General features: G+C 45.9%; 1 protein-coding gene across 3 annotated transcripts in view; it reads right to left on the reverse strand.

Annotated features, from left to right (window-relative positions):
* FNDC3B (fibronectin type III domain containing 3B) overlaps nt 1-22,019 on the reverse strand; it is a 796,261-nt gene that overhangs the window by 82,079 nt on the left and 692,163 nt on the right. For all 3 annotated transcript variants that reach the window (XM_069618738.1, XM_069618739.1, XM_069618740.1), the window contains 3 exons: nt 16,359-16,531; nt 14,682-14,795; nt 4,718-4,873 (listed from right to left, as the gene is read on the reverse strand). In XM_069618738.1, coding sequence (XP_069474839.1) covers nt 4,718-4,873; nt 14,682-14,795; nt 16,359-16,531 — 443 coding nt within the window. The remainder of the gene's footprint in view (nt 1-4,717; nt 4,874-14,681; nt 14,796-16,358; nt 16,532-22,019) is intronic.

The following is a 22,019-nucleotide window of genomic DNA, read 5'->3' on the forward strand; positions in this document are numbered from 1 at the left end:
AATAGATTATGGACTCAGTAGTAGCGCTTAGCTCCTGTTGATCATTTCTAATATGCTCAAATTGCCTGTATTGTGGTGTGGGTGAGTGGTGGTGCATTGATGTGGGTGATGTTGTGGAGTTGGTCTCTATATTGGTTACTGAGATTTCTGATTTTGGAGTTTGTGCATTTAGTGCCAGGCACCCCATCACATTTTGTGTCAAGGTTTAGGGGGACTGTGAGTCCCGGGGCTGTTGTGGTTGCGCCAATGTGTAGGGGAACTGGGGGTCCCGGCGGGGTTGTAGTTGTGCCACAGTTTTAGGGGGATTTGAGTCCCGGCGCGGTTGTGCCAATGTGTAGGGGGCCTGGGGGTCCTGGCGTTTTTGGCCAACTTTGGTGGGATAGTGTAGTCCCAGCACTAGCTTCTAGTTGAAGTGTCGAGGGTTACTAAAAAGGTGAATGATGATGTGGGCATATAGTTTGTGACTGGTTGTTTTGGTTGAGTTGTGAGGGCTGGTTCCCTTTTGAATGGTGTTGGTGGTATGGGCCTGCCACAGATCAGCTGCATGCTTTGATGGGGATTAGCTGTAGCAAGCTAGAGGTGGTCCAGTGGGGTGAGCAACATGCTCAGAGCACAGAACTTGGTTTGTAAGGGTATTTGGTGGTGACATTGTTGTCATTTGCATTCCTGCCGTTTCATTTTTTTTGTTTTCAGGTGTTTTTGTTATAAGAGGGAAGATGTGTTGTGTTTAGATCTTTCTGTCTCTTGGTTGTTGTGTGTGTGTGTGCTGTGCCTGTTGGAATGTTGGTCTGGAATGTTTGCCTGTAGCATGGGGTGTACGTTCCATGTAATGCAGTTGGGGCCTGGAGAGTATTGGATGAGGGGCCGGTGGATGTCTCCCTCCCTATATATGTACCTACTTGACTCACCTCCTGTGTTTACCTATGTAACTTTAGTTTGTGACCCAGTATAGTCTTGAACCCATATTACCAGCTTGGTGCACTTCATTGAACCATGAGAGTACAACTTATCAGAATTCTATGCCAAGTCCTTACAATGAGAACTTCGGACTTGCCAGTCGGTTTGTTACACGTGCATAAACTCGCTGAGCCGATTACCTGCTTATGCAGTCAAAAGAAACTACACAATAAGGTATTTCACAGTGTAACTCAAGTCTTGTATTGAGATTGAAAAGTCAATCTTTCACATTAATTGGGCATTATTGCCTGATACTGCACGAGCTCAGCAGGCCTTTACTTTTTGGGAGGAGATATGGTCTCGTGGCATCAGGCAACAGGGTCAAACTTAGAGGGGTGCGTTTGAAAGAGACGGGGGTTTAAAAAACAGAACGGGCAGCAAGAGGCGAATGACCGAAATCAGGGCCAGCCAAAGGCCGAAAGTCAACTCTCTTAACCCGGAGGATGAAGGCCCCCCCGGAGCCCACTAACAGCGGCACACGTGCAGCAGAGGAGCCTCTCACCCAATAACTCCCAGTGCTTGCAAAGCCCCTGTGTGTCGTGCTTTCACTGCAATGGACTCCAAGGCTCCTCGATCGCTCATGGCCCGAAGCGACTCACAAGTGCAGGCTCCTGCAGCCACCCCTGTGTCGTGTACGCTGGCGTGCATCCTGTGGCCAAGGCTGGACCTCACGTAGACCCAGTCACCAAAAACAGGCAAAGTGGATGGGCCTGTAAATGCAGTGAGGAGAGGTGTTTCTAGACAGCGTTACAACCTCAACTAGAAATTAGAATCCAACTAATAAGGAGGGAAACAGTGATTTTTTCAGGTAATGCTGCCAACTTGTGATTTAAGCACATGTGGTTTACAACAGACCACAGCGTCACATCTTCAGAAAAGTATCCAAGAAGACGGTGAAAAGAAACAACGCTGCCAATAGGATTTAATCACCATTTCTTTAACCAATGGTCGTAAAAACATTATTTAAGCATGACAGCTTTTAAAAATGTTTCCATCTCAAGATGTAATACTGGGTGTGAGTAATTCCTGAAGGCAGCTCTTGGTGTTAGTCACTAATGTGGTTTAATGGCGTTTTTCCTCTACACTACAGATAGCATGCAGCCTAGAGCACAGGCAAATAATGCATTGACATTACATATATACACATAGTTCATCTTTTTAATTGTGGTTAAACACCTGTTGTGCTGAAAGCCTGATATATAGTGATTACTTCATGTAGTTGCCAGACAGACCTTTGCAGCAGGCACTCAGCCCACTGAGCTATGCAGGATATTGTATTTGACTTCAGGAGAGCCATGGATGTCTTACTTTCTCTGGTAGGGTGGGAGCATAGGAAATGGGGGTAGGCACGTCATGGATGCATCCGGGGAGGAGGCGGGGCAGCCTGGGGAGAGCTTAGGTTGAGGGGGAGTAAAGCACAGAGGTAGGAACAGAGGAGTCCCGGGAGACCATGGAGGCAGAGGCGCTGCCGGGATTGGGAGCGAGGAGCAGGGAGAATTAAGACAGTAGAAAGTGAAAGAACCGCACAGCTTGGGGGCATGGACAGCAGGATGCGGAAAGAGGGAGAGAAGTGCATAACAAATGAGAATGTCGGGCAACATGGGGCATCGAGGCATAGGGGGGACAGCAGAGCATGGTTAAATGGAGGGCAGCCTGATGAAATGGGTGGAGAGGAGGGTATGGGTGGAAGAGCTTGGAGTAGGGGAGCATACAGCATAGCATCAAGAACTAGAGGTGGGGAAGCACAGTAGGGGAACCAAGGGAAGAGTGGGGAGCATGGGAGAGGGGGTATGTTGGGCACATGGAGTGAGAGCGAATAGTAGCATGGTAGCATGGAATGCGGCATGCCCATCGTGTACTATAGGGGAGCATGCAAGCATATGCAGGGAGAAGGGCACCATGGGAGCATGGCATGCAGCATGGTGACAATTAACTATATGGGAGAATGGCATAGAAGCATAGAGAGAGAATTAGAGAAGACATCAAGGCATGGGGGAAGCCATGAGGACATCTGATCAACGCACAAGCATGCATGGCATGCAACACAGTGACCATGAACTGTAGGGGAGCATGGCATGGAAGCATAGGGGGAGAACCAAGGAACACACACAACACGGCATGGGGGAAGCCAGGAGGACATATGATCAAGGGGATAGGAACACAGCACACAAGCATGCAGGGAGAAGGGCACCATGGGAGCATAGCTTGCAACATGGTGATCATGAACTGTAGGGGAGCATGGCATGGACGTATAGGGGGAGAACCAAGGAACGCATGCCACGGCATGGGGAAGCCAGGAGGACATATGATCAAGTGGATAGGAACACAGCGCACAAGCATGAAGGGAGAAGGGCACCATGGGAGCATGGAGTCAGGAAGACACATGCATGGCGACAGAGGTAGTGAGAAGCAAATGGGGAGAATCAGCAAGCATGGAAGCCCAGAATACAGCATGGAGACATGAAGAGTGGAACGAAAACAAGGAAGGAGTTGGAAGCATGTCCTGAGAGCATGGAGGACAGTACAGGGACATGGAGGGAGAAGGGAGCACTGCAAGGGAGAATGGAGCGAGAGCTAAATGCCAGAAATGCAAACTAAAAGTGTAGTTTAAAAACTGATATTTAAATGTTGGGATTGAACTGTTGAGTTTACTCCAGTAGTCCGCGGTTACAGCTTACATAAAAAGACTTGCTGCTTACTGACCAAATAAAGATGAGAGGGGAAAACAGCCAATGTGGGGAGATGGGTGCCCAAGCAGCAATGGGAAGAGAAACAGCTTAAAAAGAAAATGTATGTTTTAAAGGAAACTACAGTTATCAAAACCAGAGCGGCTTCATGAGCCCAACTTACCATGTACATTTGGTAAATTGGTGTATCGCATGCACATTTGTGTTGCATTCACATTATTGCTTTTAAAATGGGATTAACAAAGACATGCTTTGAAGGTTCTAAGGAAAGGGGTTGCAACCTTCGGCTCGCCAGATGTTTTGGACTGCAACTCCCATGATCCCTCACCACCAACTATACTGGCTGGGGCTAATGGTAGTTGTAGTCCAAAACATATGGAGAGGCAAAGGTTGCAGACCCCTGTTCTAAGGTGACACCTCATCAATGATGCATTCCTTCTCCTGGTAGACTTGCACCACTTTCCATTGGCCTGCAACTTTGACTTAGTCGACCCATTTTTCCTCAGCATGTATTTTACGAACATTATGCCATTTATCCATACACCAGACACATGGTTAATGGACATGCGCAAGCAATGGCATGCAAAGAGCACATTGACCATGAATGAGTTTACATTTACAAGCCTTTTGGTGCTAAATCTGACATTTCTGCTAAGCCCACATATGTACTTTTAAGGAATAGGACGAAATGTCTGACTAAAAATGACCGACCCCACCAAAAGACCTAAAACACACACCATGAAAAGTTCTAACTACCAAAAGTTTGAACATTTGGTGGTATGTGTTTAGGTGTTTTGGTGGGGTCATTTTTAAAGGCTGTGGGGGTGTCCCCACGCAACCCCCGCTCACTATGCTACAAAGTATAGTGAGCGGGAGTTGTGGGGGACACCCCGGCATGTTGGTCTGGGAAATGTAGGAACATCTTGTATTCGTGCATTTCCCATGCGAACATTTCCCTCGCGGGAAAATCTGCCGCAGAGAGATCACGTAGATACACTTTTAAGGACAATAGTTTGAAAAACTAATGCCGTGAAGGCAATCCCTGTGAGCCAAAACAAAAGGCAACACTCTACCTGTAGTCTACACCAGTATTGGGTTGCTGCCGACAGGTCACCAACTTCGAAGCAGCTGGCAGTGCCCCAGTACACCAGCCGGAGGGACTCCTCTTCCTCCTCCTCGCCCCATTCCAGCCGATACTCGGAGATGTCGGCGCCCGAGCACTCTGGACTCTGCAAGACAAAGGCGTGCTGGCTTAGTCGCCTCTGCGTGTTCAAGCACGAGCCATGGGCCCCTCTCATATTTTAAGTGAGGAAGAAACATGTGCAAGTGTAGAGAACACGTTGTTTGCAAACATGGTTTTGCAGGCTGTAGTGCCATGTTTAGGTTGACATGTGAGAACATGGTGAGAGTTATCAACTGCAAAACTGAAGAGTGGTCGCTGAGAGGTTTTGAATGAATCATAACCACTGGAAACATGTCTAGGGATGCTTGTCGTCTCATGCAGAAGGGATGTGACCTAGCAGTTTGGGCTGGACTGCCCCTTTCGGTGTGGGACCAAGCCTGATTTGCATATGGTCTTTCAGGCGAAGAGCGATGGTCTGGAGGGTTGCCCAGAGTGATGCCAGAGGTTAAGAGTAATTTAAACCTTCCAGTCATCACCCCTTTTGTTTTGCATTAGTCTGGGAGACACTCCAAACCATAGCTTTTCATCCTGCAGTGCCTTTACAGAAGGAAAAACACCATACGCGAATCAGACATAGTCGCATCTGAAAAGGGGAAGACCAACCTGAGCTGCCAGGTCAAACCTCTTCTGCATGAGACCACAAGCCTCCCAGACAGGTTTTGGCTTCTTTGAGCATTCGCTTGCCGTTCCATTAGTGAATGGGAAAGACCAAAAACGAATCAGGCGCATCAATTGCAGTATTATCCAGTCCATTCAGGAGACACCAGCCCAGTCAGTTCTATGTGAAAATGCCCCCTGCGAAAAGTCTCCATGTAGGTGATTAATTTCCCTGCACTCCTAAAAGCCTTTCCCCACATATTCTAGTACATGTATTAATTGCTATTCTAACTCCAGTCCTAGACATTTTGGGGAAAGTGCTAGATTTTCGTCTGAGCGCAAACCTGGGGAAATGTCACCTCCTGGCAACCTTTTCCAGATGAATTTATCACCAGCTACAATTCTGGGACTTGTGGTCCTGCATTCTCCCTTATGGATCCACAGTACAAAGTTAACAACAGAACAGGACAGGACTAGTGTATCCTGTATGGAATGGATAACGTTGACATGTATGCAAACATGATCCCATCCTAAACGGGATGGGACCAAAACACTTTAGCTTTGCATAAGTCAACATAAGTGGGTCTGGTATGCCCAAGCATGACACGCCTAAAGACCCAATCTACACCTCTCACTGACTATGCCCTGTGAGGCTGAAACATGCCTGGAGTTGCTCGAGTGCTGGTGGGAGGGTGTGAACGCAGAGGGTGGGGGTTTATTTGCACTGATTGAAGGGGTCTGATGATATAGATTGTGGGCAGCTGAGCGGAGGAGGGAAAGGGAAACCAGAGTACAAGTGGAAGAAATGGAAGTGAAAAAAGAACCTACCAAAAAGGAGTGAATGTTCCAGAATGCCCTCAGCCTAGCGCATTAGATGACCCCAATCTCTCACTGTAAATTGCACAGAGGTTTACACCTAAACGTATTATCCAATGGCCCCGGTGTTCTGTCTGCATGAGGCTGAAAAGTCCACATTCCATTTCCAAGCCTTCTAGTGGACCATTATAGTGCACTGTGGCAAATTAAGTTTTTCACTGCTGGTTATCAAGCTAAAGTTTCACGGGAAAGTTCAAAGTAAGATTGCTGTATCGAGAGTTCCAGGAGAGCAGCACTCTGTGCTGTGGCCCCTATGGTGCTTCACAGGTCTTTTAGTCTGTCAGCACAGTGTGGTGGATGCAGTGCTGAAAACTGCATATTGGGCTCTAGGTTTTCTATTAGACGAGCACTGTGCATTATGGGGTTAGTAGTCTTTGAAGATCTTGCTGTAGACCTGCACATTGTATTGAGAGAGATGGTGTTTTAATCTTGTGAATTTAAAATAACACAGACTACTTAGGGAGGCTTATGTGAAATGACTACATCCCAGGAAGCATCTAGCTCAAGGCCGCCTATTGGTTGAGGACTGTGGGTGGACATGTCTGTGGGTGATAGAGCTTACTCATTCAGAAGCAGCAGTGGCAGGTGACACGCCATTACGCTTTCCACCATTGTCACACAGACTCTTTCCTAGAACGATACACACTAAAAAAACAACGAGAACTGCTGTGCCTTCTACTGGCACTTTCCTTAATGTTTCTAGTAGTTCTGGCTGACTCCAGTCTGGGTTCACTTTTTTTAAAGTGATCCGTTGGGTCCCACAAATCTCCTATTCAGACTCTGGTAAATTAATGGGTTTCCACCGAATTTTCTTCCAGCCCAAATCTTCCCAGATCGCCTTTAAGAGCCATAACCCTTTAAGGAAGTTTGGGACACATTCAAGCAAGTTCAGGCTAATTCATCAGGAAAAACAACATACACAAAATAACTGATCAGACTTCTGGAAGGGAGAGAAAGTTAGGGTGAGGCTGTATTGGCAGGTAAGAAAGAGGAAATTGAGTCCTATGAATCTGTGAATGTTATCCAAGCAGGAAAGCACATTAAACTATGCAGTAAGATATAACAGTAGATTAATGCAACTTTTGCATTGATCTATGTGTAACATCCAGGTGCAAGGTTTGAAACTGGGTAAAAATAACTTGCTTCCCGACCACCATCCGTGCTTTCCATCTCCTGACTCCCTCTCCCCCTGCTAGCCCGCCCCCTAACCCTGATTGGGCCTTAACAAAAACACCTGCACAGGTGTAGTACCTCGCTCGCTGTGCACGCAGCTATAGAGATGCTGACCTGAGACCAGGTAATGTAAACTGTCTCTGCTGAAAGCTTTTCTGCTCATTTTGCCCACATTTTTGATACATTTAATAAGTTATCTGCATCCCACTCGCTTCCCGACCCCCATCCACCCTTTCCATCTCCCAACTCCCTTTTCCACTTCCACCTCTCAACCCGCCCCACCGCCCTGATTGGTGCTGGGGCCCTTTTAAGTCAAGCCTTCAGGGCAGCCTCCCTGGCCATGCAGCCCCTTCGGCTAAGGGCCCGAATGCAAAGGGCAGCTCAGCTCCAGCCATATCTGGCATTTAGGCAAATTGTATTAGTCAGCCATATCTGGCATTTAGGCCAACTGTGATAGCTAGTCATATCTGGCATGTAGGCAATTGTGACAGTTTGCCATATCTGGCAATTAGGCCAGGACTCCTGAATCTAGGTGTTTTTGCATTTGTTGTTGCATTTGAAACTTGGTCTCTTTTTCCTCTTCACAGGAATCCCAAATCTGGGTGTTTTGCATTTGTTGTTTTGTCTGAAAAGTAGGCTTTTCCCCACCCTCTATCCAGGAAACTCAAATCTAGGTGTTTTACATTTGATACTGTGTTTTGAAATGTGAGCTTTTTTTCCCTCTGCCCAGGAAACTCGAATCTGGGTGTTTTGCATTTACTGTTGTGTTTGAAGTTTGGGCGGTCTCCCCTCTATCCAGAAATCTAGAGACATCCTCACCTCCATCCAGCACCGTACTCCCAGCTCTGGGTGCTCCACCGATTCAACTGGGTACATCCCAAGCTGCACTCTAGCGTTACAGCTGTGCTCTGAGTGAAACTACTGCAGAACTAAGTCTCTGCATAGTAATGGGCAGCAACTGTGGGTGTTCCACCACCCCCACAATACTCAGAATCTAGTGATAGCTAGGGATAGTTAGCCCAAAGGATAAGGTCACCTAAGGCGTGCACCCAGGAAGTACCATCCACCTCTGCCTCAAATCCCCTCCCTACGCAATCTGCTAGCTATCAGATCATAAGACCCCCTTCGACCACACCCTTAAGTCCACAACCATATACGACCACAAACCACAAAGATGTTGAAGGACAACTACAACCCAAACAAAACTCAGGAAAGGGTTGCAGGCGGGCAAGGTCCCCTGTGACCAAAACACAATAACGCAAACTTATTAAACTACTCGACACCAAAGGACCACAATATGCCACAACACAGAACGGGATGATGTCAGAGAACAATAGGATGTCAGAGAACAATAGGAGAAAGAATAAATTAAATGGAACCACACCATGGCACCACACCAACAGACATGACAACGGAACACACACCCATAAGCATGACAGAACATAGAAACTCCAAAAGAAGGGGAAAATCTTTATACCTAACACCATACCTCGCGACAGACCACCCACCAGAAGAATTCACAACCACCAACGATCCTAGACACTCCAGCAAGACACCAGGACTGCACAGGAAAAGACCAGAAACATCCGGAAGGAACAAGATGGAAAACAACACCCTCACTCCATATATCACCAAAACTCTAGGGCAGCAACTACAACGAGATACAGAAGAGGAACCAGAAGAAGTCAGGAACCCAATACGAAACCTAGCAGATCTACTCAATGAGGAAACGGACCCTACTGAACACACCTCACATCCTGAGAGCAACAAGGAAGAACACATGACCCGCTGAACATCAGAAACTGTGAATTCCCCGTCCTTCACCTGAGAGCGAACTCCAAAACAAACCTCACGTTCATACTCATCTATAGACCACCGACCTACGACGCAACCTTCGTAGACACCTTCATAGAAGCCATCACAAACCTGGCCATCAAACACGATCACCTGATAATCCTCTGGAACTTCAATATATGGTTTGAAGAAGAGACCGCAAACTCACAAAAATCACTAATCAAGCCACTTGAGACAATGAAACTACGCCAGATGGTTAAAGGAGCGCCACAGACAGAAGGACTCCTTCTCGACGCAATCTTCGCTAACAAAAAACTGATCTCAACTGCACCAGCAATACAAATACTACGGAGCAACCACCTCATCATACCATTTGTGATCCAACTACCAGCCAAAACACCGAAACAGCCACAAAAGCTCCCCACGATCTAAATAAGAAGGTTTATGTTACTTACCTGTAACTATGTTCTCCATCATGGGTCTGGCATGGATTTAGGCTGGGAATCCTTGGTAAAAAAAAAACCTGTTCACTTTCACTTTAAAACTGTATTTCTCCTCTAAACCAATCACTGTCCTCTGGGTCATACTGCACCCATCCAATGCCCCTATCGAATGCCCCCACCTCTTTTTCTTCCCTGAGGGTTTTGAACTGGGACCTGGGCTAGTACCTTTACCCCATCTGGAAAGCCTGCAGTCTTTGCCAAGATCTCTGAGGTGGTGTTGTGCCGTGGGGCAGGGACACTCTCTGAGCTGCAGAAGCCACACTCGTAGAATCAGCATTTGCAACTGCCGCAGCAGTAGTAGCCTTCGACAAAGTCGCTGATAAGGACTTTGTCTGTGCCAGTTGAGCATACTTGGGCTGCACAGCCTTCTTCTCCTCTGTCCTTGGTTTATTGGATTCCTCCCACAGCTTACCTGCAGTGAACGACTTCCTTTTTGAAAAGGAGCTTGACGGTAGGCTGGCTATGGAGGTGAAAGGTGATGCTGATCAGAAGACAAGTGATTGGTATAGAGAAGAAATAAAGTATTAAAGTGAAAGTGAAACTGTTTTTTTCTTTTACTGAGGATTCCCAGCCTGACGACAGAGAATATTCATGAGCCTGTGAATCCATGCCAGACCCCATGCTGGAGAAACTGGAATACCATCAAAAGTAGTAACTGAAAAGAACTGGAATATTCAGAACTACTAACCGCAAACATGGACAGAACCGACCTAGATGAAATAGCAGACCCAATCCAGAAATGAATCACCGAAACAATAGATAGCATCTCCCCAGAAAAACCCTTCATCCCATCACAAATGAAAGCAGTGGCAAGATGGTTTACACCCCACCTCAATACAATGACCAGGCAAAAAGAATAATAAAAAACAAATCCGGGCATACTAAAAGGAAATTCTCAAAGCCAAATAGAAATACTATGACAACCGAATCACAAAAGCCACCAACACCCAGAAAGAACTATCCAACATTGTAAATGAGATGAGAAACCCACCAGAATGCAACAACACAATGTTACCTTCACATAAACTATGAGACGACCTTTAAAAATAAAATCACTAACATCCATCGGATCATACAAAGCAGACCAATCAACAAGACCTTGAACCATGCTGCACCCATCCTGGAATCACAGAACAAGCTGCAAAGCTTCACCCAAATATTGGGAGAGAGATTTGTTAAGCTGGTGAAACATAGCAACAAAGCAGGCTCCCCAAAGGAACCCTGCCCACCAGACATCTATAAATCAATCATTACACAGGGCACGCCATTGGAATGCCACAGAAACTTCTTCAACCAATCACTCTTAACGGGGAGCATCCCGTGGGCTTTCAAATCTGCGTACATCAAACCATTCCTCAAGGATACTACAGGCGATGTAAGAGACCTCTCTTACTACAGTCTGATATCAAACATTTCCTATCCGGCAAAACTGCTAGAGACCTAGGTCTATGAATAAACACTGGAACACATAGAAAACTGCCAACTATTGGACCAGGCATAAGTTGGCTTCAGATCCATGAGAGTGACAAAGATGGCTCTCCATCTGGGATGACCTAAAGACCTATGCAGATTCCAACACAAACTCTGCACTGATACTACTAGATCACTCGGCAGAGATCGACACAGTCAGCCGCGACATCCTCATCAAGAGAATGGAAGAAATAGGGATCACTGACACAGCGCTGCTCTGTATTAAATCTTTCCTAACTAAAAGAACAGAAACAGTATGGATAAAACCACTCAAATCCGCGCCGGGGGACGCCACCTGTGGAGTACCACAAGGATCCTCCCTCAACTCTTCTTCAACATCTACATGACTCCACTAATCAACCTTATCAAAAGGCACGGCCTCACCTGCTACAACTACACAGATGACACCAAAATCATCTACAAAATCGAAGATGTACAAGAGGAGAACAACACACTAGTAGACTGTCTCAAATAACTCTATGAATGGACGAACACAAACAGCCTCAAAATCAACCCAGACAAGACAGAAATCATGATTATATCCAAAAACCAGGGAAGCAACCAATACATCCCATGGCCCACAGAATTAGGAACAGTGCCCACTCCATCCAAAATAGTCAAAAACCTTGAAATCCTAATGAACAACGAGCTTACCTTAGAACCACAAGTAAACACAATAATCAAGAAATGCACACGATAAAAAAAGATTATACCATTCCTCTCCTTCACTCACAAAGCACTGGTCATCATTTCCCTCATCATGTCCAGGATAGATTAAACCAACAGCCTGTACCTCAGAAGGCTGGATTATGTACTGAAGATACTGCAACGTATACAGAATGCAGCAGACAGACTTCTCCTCAAACTCTCACGAAGGCACCACATCACTCCAGCGCTAAAGAAGCTACATTGATTGCCAGTCAAAAAACAAATCCCATTTAAAATAATGTGCATAACACACAGAGCAATCCACGGCCAAGGAGCAGAATTCTTACTAAAGAAAATCACCATTTACCAGCCGACCAGAACACTCTGATCCAGCAACGACATACGCCTGGAACCTAAATTCTACACACGGAAAGAACTCAGAGGATCAGCAGTCTCTTGCCTAGCCGCTAACATTTGGGACTCCCTCCCCAGAGAAATACAAATCATGAAGGACCATCTAAAATTCAGAAAACTCCTAAAAACCTGTCTCTCAGAACTGGACAAAAACGAATGAGCAACACCCACAACCCTCGAAATGAACACACAAATGGCAAGATGGAGGACTAGACCGAACCATGACAAAGTGCAGGGAGGTGGAGAGACCTCTGAGTGGGAGGGAGACCGGAGGCTAGGGAGAGAGACAGGGGCGCAACAAGTTGAAACACAGAGTGGCGACTGAACAGATGAACCACAGTGCCAGGGAGCTCAAGGGCACAGGGAAGAGGCACATCGCCCCCTCAAGAGGCCCATGGGAGGCAATGGTGGCTGCCCGGGGACCACTCAGGTGGTGATAGCGTGGAGTATAAATATCCCTTAAAATAACATAACACAACCTATGCCAGGCATGCCTGGGCCTGCTTTTCATCATTCAGAGGTTGACACATATTGAGGTTTATAATATTCTAACATAGGGAATTCCTCACAGACCTGGACCTCTGAAAAGCCTATTGGCCTGTGAGTGCTGTGAGCTATGTTGCTGAGAGAAACACTTAACATATTATCTACATTAAAAGGCCAATAGGTTTAGGGCTCACCATACATACTCCTGATATTAGTGTATGCAAGGAGGCTACCAAGGGCATCATTTGTTCTGAGCACAGCCCCATGGAATTGTGCAGGCCACCTTTGCGAATAAGGTAACACGTACATTAAGCAATGCAAATTAAATGCATCCTCACATTTCTTGCATTACTTGCAGGCAGGTGCAAGCCATTAGTCATGAAGACACTTTGCTTTCTTCGAGCATTATTGGCAGGGAAGGGTGTTAACTTCTGACCTATTCCAATTACTTTATACTTTGCTTTGAACGTGGGTTGTCAGGAAGAGGTCTTGACTCTGCAACCCAATGTTTGCAGCATTTCATCCGTATAAATTATCATAAACTTAATCTGTCACCGGAATCCTCTAGATGTTTGCCTAATCACCCGAATGCAGTTAAAATGCAGGTGTGCCAGGGTTTAGGCGAATGTTTTCACCAAGGCTTAAACTGGGCTGAGACGAAGAGGGGGGAGGGGAAGAGAGAGGGAGAGAGAGACAGAGAGAGAGAGAGAGAGAGAGAGAGACAGGGAGAGAGAGAGAGAGAGAGGGAGAGGGAGAGGGAGAGGGAGAGTGAGAGAGAGAGAGAGAGACTGGGCAGAGGGAAAAGGAAGAGGAGTGAGGCAAAGTTGTCGGTTTACGAAGGGTGCAGGTATTGCCTTATAAGAAGACTGGAACAAGCGCATATTTGACAGAAATGAGGTCAGACCTCATTACACATCCTTAAAGAGAAGAGCAAGAATAGGTCTCATTCAAAGAGTTCTCATTATGTGACACTAAGCGGTATGTTAATGCCGTAAAGAAAAATGGCATCATGCTTAAGGGCACTGAAAGTGTTGCTGCCGGTCAGACACCAACGAAGTGCCCTAGCGCCGTTCATCTAGTGTGCACCGAGGTGGGGGGTGGGGGGGCATTAGGGAGGAGATACTGTTGAGGCAGTGCCGTGCATTACAGCACATATCGAAATGGCACCTGAATTCATGCCTGCTACACCAAGCCTGCACAGATGCATGCTGCCACAACTATTCATTGCCGGGAGTGAGCCAATGGGCATAAAGAACACCCTGACCCTGCACCAAGATAGTATCGGCAAGTCACACTTGAGTTAGACAGTTAATGCCCTTCTTCTCATGTTCGTAGAAGGAATACATTATAGTCTTATATATAATTCTAGTATATTAAAAACACACTAATGCTGCAGAATGTCCAGTGTACATATTGATCGCCATGTTTAAATTTGCTTTTTGGGTGAACCTTCAAGGAAACTATAAACTCTCAAACAGCTTAACTCCCAGAGCTTGACTGCTAAATAAATTGGAGGATACACTCGACTATTGCAGCTTGAAAGCTTGAATGATATCCAAGAAAGCATAACAAGGGACTGAAGAGGAGCTATGTTCCCCCAGTAATCCCAGTCATCACAGGAAAGCCCTGGAACACGCTAAAAATACATGAGAACATTTCACAAGTCAAAGCCCTCCAGGGACCCACCATCTAACAGAGCGAAGCCGGGGCGATGAATCCATCTCTCTGGCAGCTTAAAGAACACGAGCTCCAACGCAGCCAAGCTATGGGATAATTGCAAGGCACCTGCGAGCAAGTCATGATCAGCTGGGGGCTGAAAACACTTATCTTTCGTGAGACTGAAGAACACAATTTGTTTCCTGGAAACGGTTCAGAAATTCACAATTGTCTTACCTCCCAGCTTACAAGTACACATGTAGTGGACAGGACAGTCAACAAGGGTGCTCGACAAGGGCCTGGCGGGCCAGCTGCTGTCGTGATTTCCGCATCTTCTGAGCAGGGACCGTACTGGGGAAGAAAAACAACATTTCTCAGTGTAGGCCTACTGCATATACCGATGCTTTGAAGTAAAACCCTGAAAAGAAAAAAAAAGCAACTACTCCATGTTAAGGTAATTCTGGACATAAAGCCGAAAATAAGTTTTTTTTGGGGTTTGTTTTGCAGGCGGCTCTACAGAGCCAAAAGCAGGTGCAACATTGACAATTATGAGAAGGACTTCTATGGATTTAGGGTTATGTCTAAGATTTTGTAAGATTAAATTACAAAGTCCTACATTTATCCACCTAGCAAATATAAGAGCAGTGGAAGGAAAAACCACCAGGCACCTGCCTAGGGATATTCCTGCCCATACAGGGGCGGGTGGAGAGGGCACATATGGGCGCTGACTGGTGGAAATGCATGGCGCCATGTTCGGGCATCCGCGTCTGTGCCTCTACAGAGGTTCTCTCAGGGTGTCTTTTAGGAATTGGCTGCATCCTAATCTTGCTATTATTTTAGTTTTTGCTATTTTCTGGCCCTTTCAGTGTTGCCTATATGCCAAAAATATTCTCAAGGCAAGTGAGGATCTGAGAGCGATAGGATGTGGAGGAGGTACACATAGCCCGTGGCCGTTTGGCATTTTACCACACGTTGACTTTCCATGACTATATTAGGCTCTACGGCCATTCTCATCCGCCCGAGACCCTGGGATCCCTTTGTGCTAGCTCAGTGCTTTCTGAGCAGATTTCTGAAATGCAGTAACTTATCGGGAGCTATAATCCAGCTCCTGGTGCAATAAAATGTCTTCCCCAAATGTGTCTTAAAATACAAGAGTTTTGAGAAATAGGCGTGTCCTTGGAGCAAATTCCTGTTAAGCAATGGCAAATCCAAACCTGTTGGCTCTTGCATAGACATTAAATAAGCATTTGTCAGGTTCTGCCATAATATTGCCAGATACTAACACCATTTGCCAGATGTTGTCATCTTACAGGCAGGTAGTAACAGTATCCTGGTGTCAGGAAGATGCCAATCCCCGGCCTACACAAAAGTCAACACTGTTGGCTTTGCTAATGCTCTGCTAAATAGTACACACACACACTTGTATACAGCTGTGTGCACAAATTCAAAGTATTTGTGTGTTGCTTGCCCTCAGCCGTTTAGGACATTTCTCCATCACGCATCGATTTTAACAGTCACCTACACTACATCTTAATTCCAAGGTTACCCATACTTGATTCCCATTAGATGGGTGTATATTTTCCCTACATAGGATATTACTCTAATTTTGCCAGGTTAAGCGTCAAGAAACTCTTCTTTGTGGGATGTGATTTGACTGGAAAACGCCATAATGTTCACTCTGTATAGTTGTGTTGTATTTAATCTCAAACCCTGTTCACTCCCGCAGGGCCTTGAGCTCAGCCGAACTACCAACGTTGTAAACCAAGGGTTGCTTCAGGTGACTTAGTTCAGGAATATTGGAAGTGCTGTCAGAGCAGAAAAGCAAAGTATCTCCTGGGTTTGGGACCCAAATATTCGCTGGGAAGTTAAATCGATAATTCTAGGTTGTTTCGAATACGTCCGCACATATCTTACCCCACCATCGTTCAAAGCTCTGACTCTGAAGCGATAGGTCGTTCCCGGGAGGAGGTTATCCACTGTGCATTCCAGCTCAGGACCATGGTACACTTCAGTGGCAAGGTCAGCGGGTTCCGTCATTTCCACGCTGTACTCCTTCACCGGACATCCACTAACTAAATCCGGAACATCTGGAAAGACAAGCCTTGTTTATTATAGTTTTTTCGAAAAATGGTAAGAGGGAGTTAAAAAATATAATAGCTTGAATGAACATCGAAACAGCAAACAAGTCTCAAACTCTTGGTGTCTTTTTCCTGGCTCCTTTGAGTGATACGAGTTATAGAACACAGATTAGGAAGGTTTTGAATGATGTGCTTTCCATTACAAATGTCATATTGTGTTAAACTAAATGCAGCTCGCGGCACTGTATAATCTAGGTTGGTTATAGGTCAAATGTTCGAAAACAAAAGGCTCGAATGCCTTTTTTTTAGACAGTAAAAGGACCGAAAAAAAGGATCAATTTTTTTATGGGGGGGTCCCCCCAATCCCCAGTTTTCCTTTTATAAAAAAGTTTTTTTTATACATGCATAGCTAAAAAATATATATAAATAAATAAATGTTAAAAAAATGCGATCCCTTTTTTCGGTCCTTTTACTGTCGATGAAAAGGTCATTCGATCCTTTTGATTCGAACATTTGACCAGACACCTCTAGAGGTTTAGATAAAGAGTCAGATGCTTTCAAAAGGGTTTAATCCCAATCACCTATACGTGGCATGGTCTGAGTGTTATAGAAGGCGGATGCAGAAGCTTTGCAGAAACATCTTAATTTGGAACATGGGTATCCGGCACTCAGCAGAAAGAGACCTAAGGCCAAACATTACATAGCCAATATGCGAACGATGTAAGACTTGGGTCTTCCCATTGCAATGCTTAAAACTGGGAAGAGTTCCTACTTGGTGGCTTCTAGGTGCTGTTGAATTCACTAAAGCACAATGTGCAGGGCAGAGGCCAGGGCACATTACTCTAATAAGGGCCTGATCCCGTCCAAGATCAATTACTCGATTCATCCCAGCCAACGGGCCAATTCTTGATAATCCAGCTAGCATGGTTTGATCATGGACCCGTGGGTTATGAATTTTCAAGGGGACTGCAACCGTTGACACGGACACAGCACCCGTTCCTCGCACCTTTCCAATATGGGCTGCAGTGAGAGACCCAGCCATTCTCTACCTACCTTCGATTTGGCAATAACAGCACACACACCTTTTATCACTCCTTTCATGACTTTTCAACAGACACTATGGTCTCCCGAAGAGCGTTCATCCTCAAAGCGCTTCCATGCCATACCAATGGCAGCAAGCACTATACAAATGCCATCTAACATAACATCCTACAGTTGCATGGACATGTTACGACTGGGTTTTTGTAAAAGACAAACACCCATAAGAGCACTAGGTTGAACCATAAGTATACATGTATAGAATGAAAGCAGTGTCACGTGGTTGACATTTATGGACACAAGAGGCTCAGGCAAAAGCATGTGATTAATTAAAGCTTTACTAGGGTCTTTGCAAAAACGTACAGGGGCTCTCAGAGACGTTAAAGAGTGTCCAAATAAAAGGTTCTCCCAGATGTCTGCAATTCCTGTCTGGGTCTCTCCTAGCCAATTACCACAGTACCTGTATGTGTATAGTCCCAGATGTAAAGGGTTCTTGCCCACTTCTTGCCCACTCCGTATAGCGTCTTTATGAATTATCTTCTCCATAGTTCTCTGACTGCGGTTTAAGAGGTCCTTGCGCCCCTCTTCTAACTTTCATGTGGGGCAGCCTTCTCCCGAGTCTCAGCTGCAGACTTGAACCTGTTTGCAGGCTCTCAAGGCTAAGCAGCACTGAAGGTGGCCTTCAACCAGATACCTTAGCTGCACTGCAGGCAGTCTGGAGACCAACCTACATTCCTGTTCAGGAACTCCCTAGGCCAGGGTGGTGGTTCTCCTGCCACATAGTAGAGTCTCTCTCACTCTCAGCATCTTACCTCTGACTTTGCTCTTACAGGGTCCTGACCAGGACCTTCCTCGGTCTACTTCTTCGTTCTGACCCACCTATTCCCCTCTGGGATGCCTTGCAGCAAGCTAGATCCTCCAACCCTTCTAGTGTACACCTTGGTGCCTAGGAATTCGCCACCTTCTCCTCCATGCTACTCTTCTCTCTCATATACTCCTCCTTCTGCCCGGATGTTGCTCTACTCCTCCGCCTTTCTCAATAATAACTCCTACAAACGTGATGTCTTTTTCCTCCACTTCCGTCTCTTGCCCAGAACCTCTCCTGGATTAATAAACTGTTCCTATTCATCTGGGCCTTTCGCCTCCATCCTAGTGAGGTAATGTGTTTCAATGGCACCACAATACCATACATTTCTTGTACACCATATCTTTAATTTCTCCAATGGTAAGCACAATCTTTTCTTCAAGGTAATTTACAGTCTTTTGTCCTTTTATTTTTCTATAACATAACACAATTTGCTCATCATATGTTTTTCTCTTTCTTTTTAAATTTCCTTTTTTCCCATGGTAGTTCTATACTTTGTTTTCGTGCCTCTTCAACGGTATCAAAGTGAACAGACATGGCAGACTGCACAGAATGAACTGCAAAGGGGCAGGATGGTATATGGTGGCAGTGTGACAGGCCCCTGCCTCGCAAGTGTTGGATGGAGGGGGTAGCCAGGGAATTATATGATATGATATGATATGACATTTGTAACGCGCCTATACACAAGTGTGAATCCTGCCACGTTGCAGTTTTTATATGATGCATGTGCAAAATAACCAGTTGAACCAACTGCCACCGTAGACAGGTGGTTCGTTTTTGCCACTACTCTAACACCCAGCGAACCACTCTCACCTCTAGTCCATTCTCACCTTTTTACACCTTTCTGCTGTCTTTGACACTGTGGCTCATTCCTTCCTTCTTCAAACTCTTTACCTCTTTGGCTTCCAGTGCACTGTACTGTACTGGGTCTCCAATCACTCAACAGAGTATCCTCCTATCACTTTGGCCACTCCTTCTCCATCTCATGAGACTCCAGCCCCTCCCCTCCAACAACCCTTCTCGCAGATGTTTCCTTAAGGGTCAGTCTTTGGCCCACCACCTTCATCCTATGCACCCCTCCCTCAGGAAACCTATTTTCTGCTTTGGCTTTTACTATCACATGTTCACTGATGATATCCGAAATTCTTCTTATTCCACTCATCTTTGGCAATCTTTGAATGCATAGCCAACTGCCTAACCAACACCCGCCTCTGTGGTGCCTCATACTAAACTCTTCAAAGAAGGAAGTCACCTTTCTGCCTGCCCCCAACGGCAACCTTATTCGCCCACAACCTCCTCAACCACTCACTCGTCTCAAACTTGGCTTACCCCAACAGTGACAAGAAACACTACCAGTTCACCATCACCCCTGGCACTGCAGCCAGACTCGGCTTCCTCAACATAGGAAAAATCTGCCCATGCCTTAGTCACCGAAAGCCCTCAACCCCACTCTTGTGCTTGGTAAACTGGACTACTGTGCAAGCCTACTTCTTGGTCTACTCCTCGCCTTTTGGTCCCTTCAAAAAAGTGCTCTACTTGTAACATGCATCATTTTCAACTGATCAATGGAATGGACCGCTAACTCCTCGCACCTTTCTATCCAAACTCACCACCCAACTCACCTTTTCTGAATTTTACCAATAGGGCTACCGTGTGTAACATAGAAATATGTAAATACTGGTCTCTGACTCTCAATGTTAAAAATACTGTAATGTCGTCCGGTCCATTATTTATATTTATATTTTTCTACTGTCACCCCTTCATCACCGGTACCTGTCACTCAATCCAACAATGCTCTTATGTAAGGGCCTCTAATCCGAGGAATCTTTCGGTTGTTGCACTTTTGTTCGAAATAACACCATAGTCTAAAATAAATACAAAATTCTGTCCAGATGGGAAAATAATCACTCCAAATCTCAGACGGTTCAAGGATTTTGATTGAAATATTAATGTGCCCTATGTCCATCACACCCTCATCTCCATGCACCTCCTTCCTAACCTCAGGTTAGTGAATAGCGATTATTCCTCGCTCAGTATGCTAATCACTAAATGAGCTGAGATTATAACCAAAAAGGCCCTTGTCCTTATCCCACTAAACTCCCTCGGGGACTTTGTAACTTGCCCTATCCTATCTAGTGGTTAGTATTCTATAAGGATAGGGAAGAATTGTACCTTGCAGGTGACCAGCTTGAGTTAGGCTTCTATCATTCTCTCTCTCTCTCTCTCGCTCTCTCTTGGTCTGCTTCTTCACTGCTGCCTCAGTTCCACCCGCCTCTCTACACCACTCCCTCCTCTCTTCTGTCCCTCTGATATCTCTCACTCCTTCTGGGCCTTGCCTCCACCCTTTAATGATTCCACCCTCTCTCTGATCCTACTGCTTTCCCTCCTCCACACCACTGCTCCCTCTTCCGGATTACATCCTCCTCCCTACTAGTCCTCCAACACCTGGCTTTCACTCAGTACCAAACGCATCATAGTCATGCCTTACAGTAAATAGGTTAACCACACTTGCCAAACTAACACACACACTCACACTGCAGTACCACTTTTACTTAGTAGCCAATACCTCACCTCCTCTAAAAAATTACTTCACACTCCACATCTCCTTTCTCCTTCTTCCTGGTCTCTTGGTCATCCATCTCCTCCTCTGGCCTCACCCGAATAACCAACATTTCCTGCTTCCTGTGGTGTTCTTTAATCCTCCACCTGCACCTCCCTGGATTGGGTCTCTGGCCAAATCTTCCCCTCCTAGGACATGGTGCAAATAGCAAATGTTATAAGTAATGCGCTAAGCCCCACCCACGTCCTCCACGCAAACTGGCTGTGGATATGTAATGGTGACCCGGGAAGGTGACTGCTCAAGTTCGTGTTAGGCGGCTTCGCTCCTATGGCCCCACAGGTAGTCCTGATGTGGAGGGGGTTTGAGTTTGGTCTAGGGTGCCCATTAGTGGAGTTAGGTGCTTGCTGCTGTATTCTTGTTGCACTTCACAGCCTTCCTGACCACTGTGCACAGATGGTGTTGCTGCATTTGTCACTCTCCTTCCCCTCTGCCGGCAGCTTGTTACTGGAGCTAGAAGAGCTGCTCGCTGGTGTTTGGGTCACAGCATTTCTGTGGCTGGCTTGATGCATTCAACACAGGCTATACTTTTTCTGTCCCTTGTTGTTTCATTGTTTGGAAGAGATTGTCACTAGAAGAAATTAGAAAAGACTGGCAAGCATCAGATAATGGCGGTATGGCAAGGAATACAGGTAGACTGCTTAAAAATGGACAGGCACAAAATGGGCCAGTAATTGGGACCCTTTCAACTGCCACCGTCCACCACTCAGGGTAGGACTGGCTCTGTATTTCTCTCTGTTAGGCCATCCAACACCAGCTGAGAGGGTGTCCCATCCCCCATTAACAATGCCAGGGATATGGCCTTGTCAAACTACTCTAATCAGAGTTAATGGACCTGATGTGGGCTCTGAAAACCAATGTTGCCTGTTCCATGAAGGGGGCAAAAAGAGATACTGCTGTAAAATGTTCCTCAGTTTGGCATTAATGGAAAGAAAGGCATAGTGGGATCAACCCAAAAGGTAAGCAGGGGGATTTAC

This window comes from Ambystoma mexicanum, chromosome 10 (genome assembly GCF_040938575.1).
Source record: "Ambystoma mexicanum isolate Mex_15411 chromosome 10, UKY_AmexF1_1, whole genome shotgun sequence".
Taxonomy (NCBI): Eukaryota; Metazoa; Chordata; class Amphibia; order Caudata; family Ambystomatidae; genus Ambystoma; species Ambystoma mexicanum.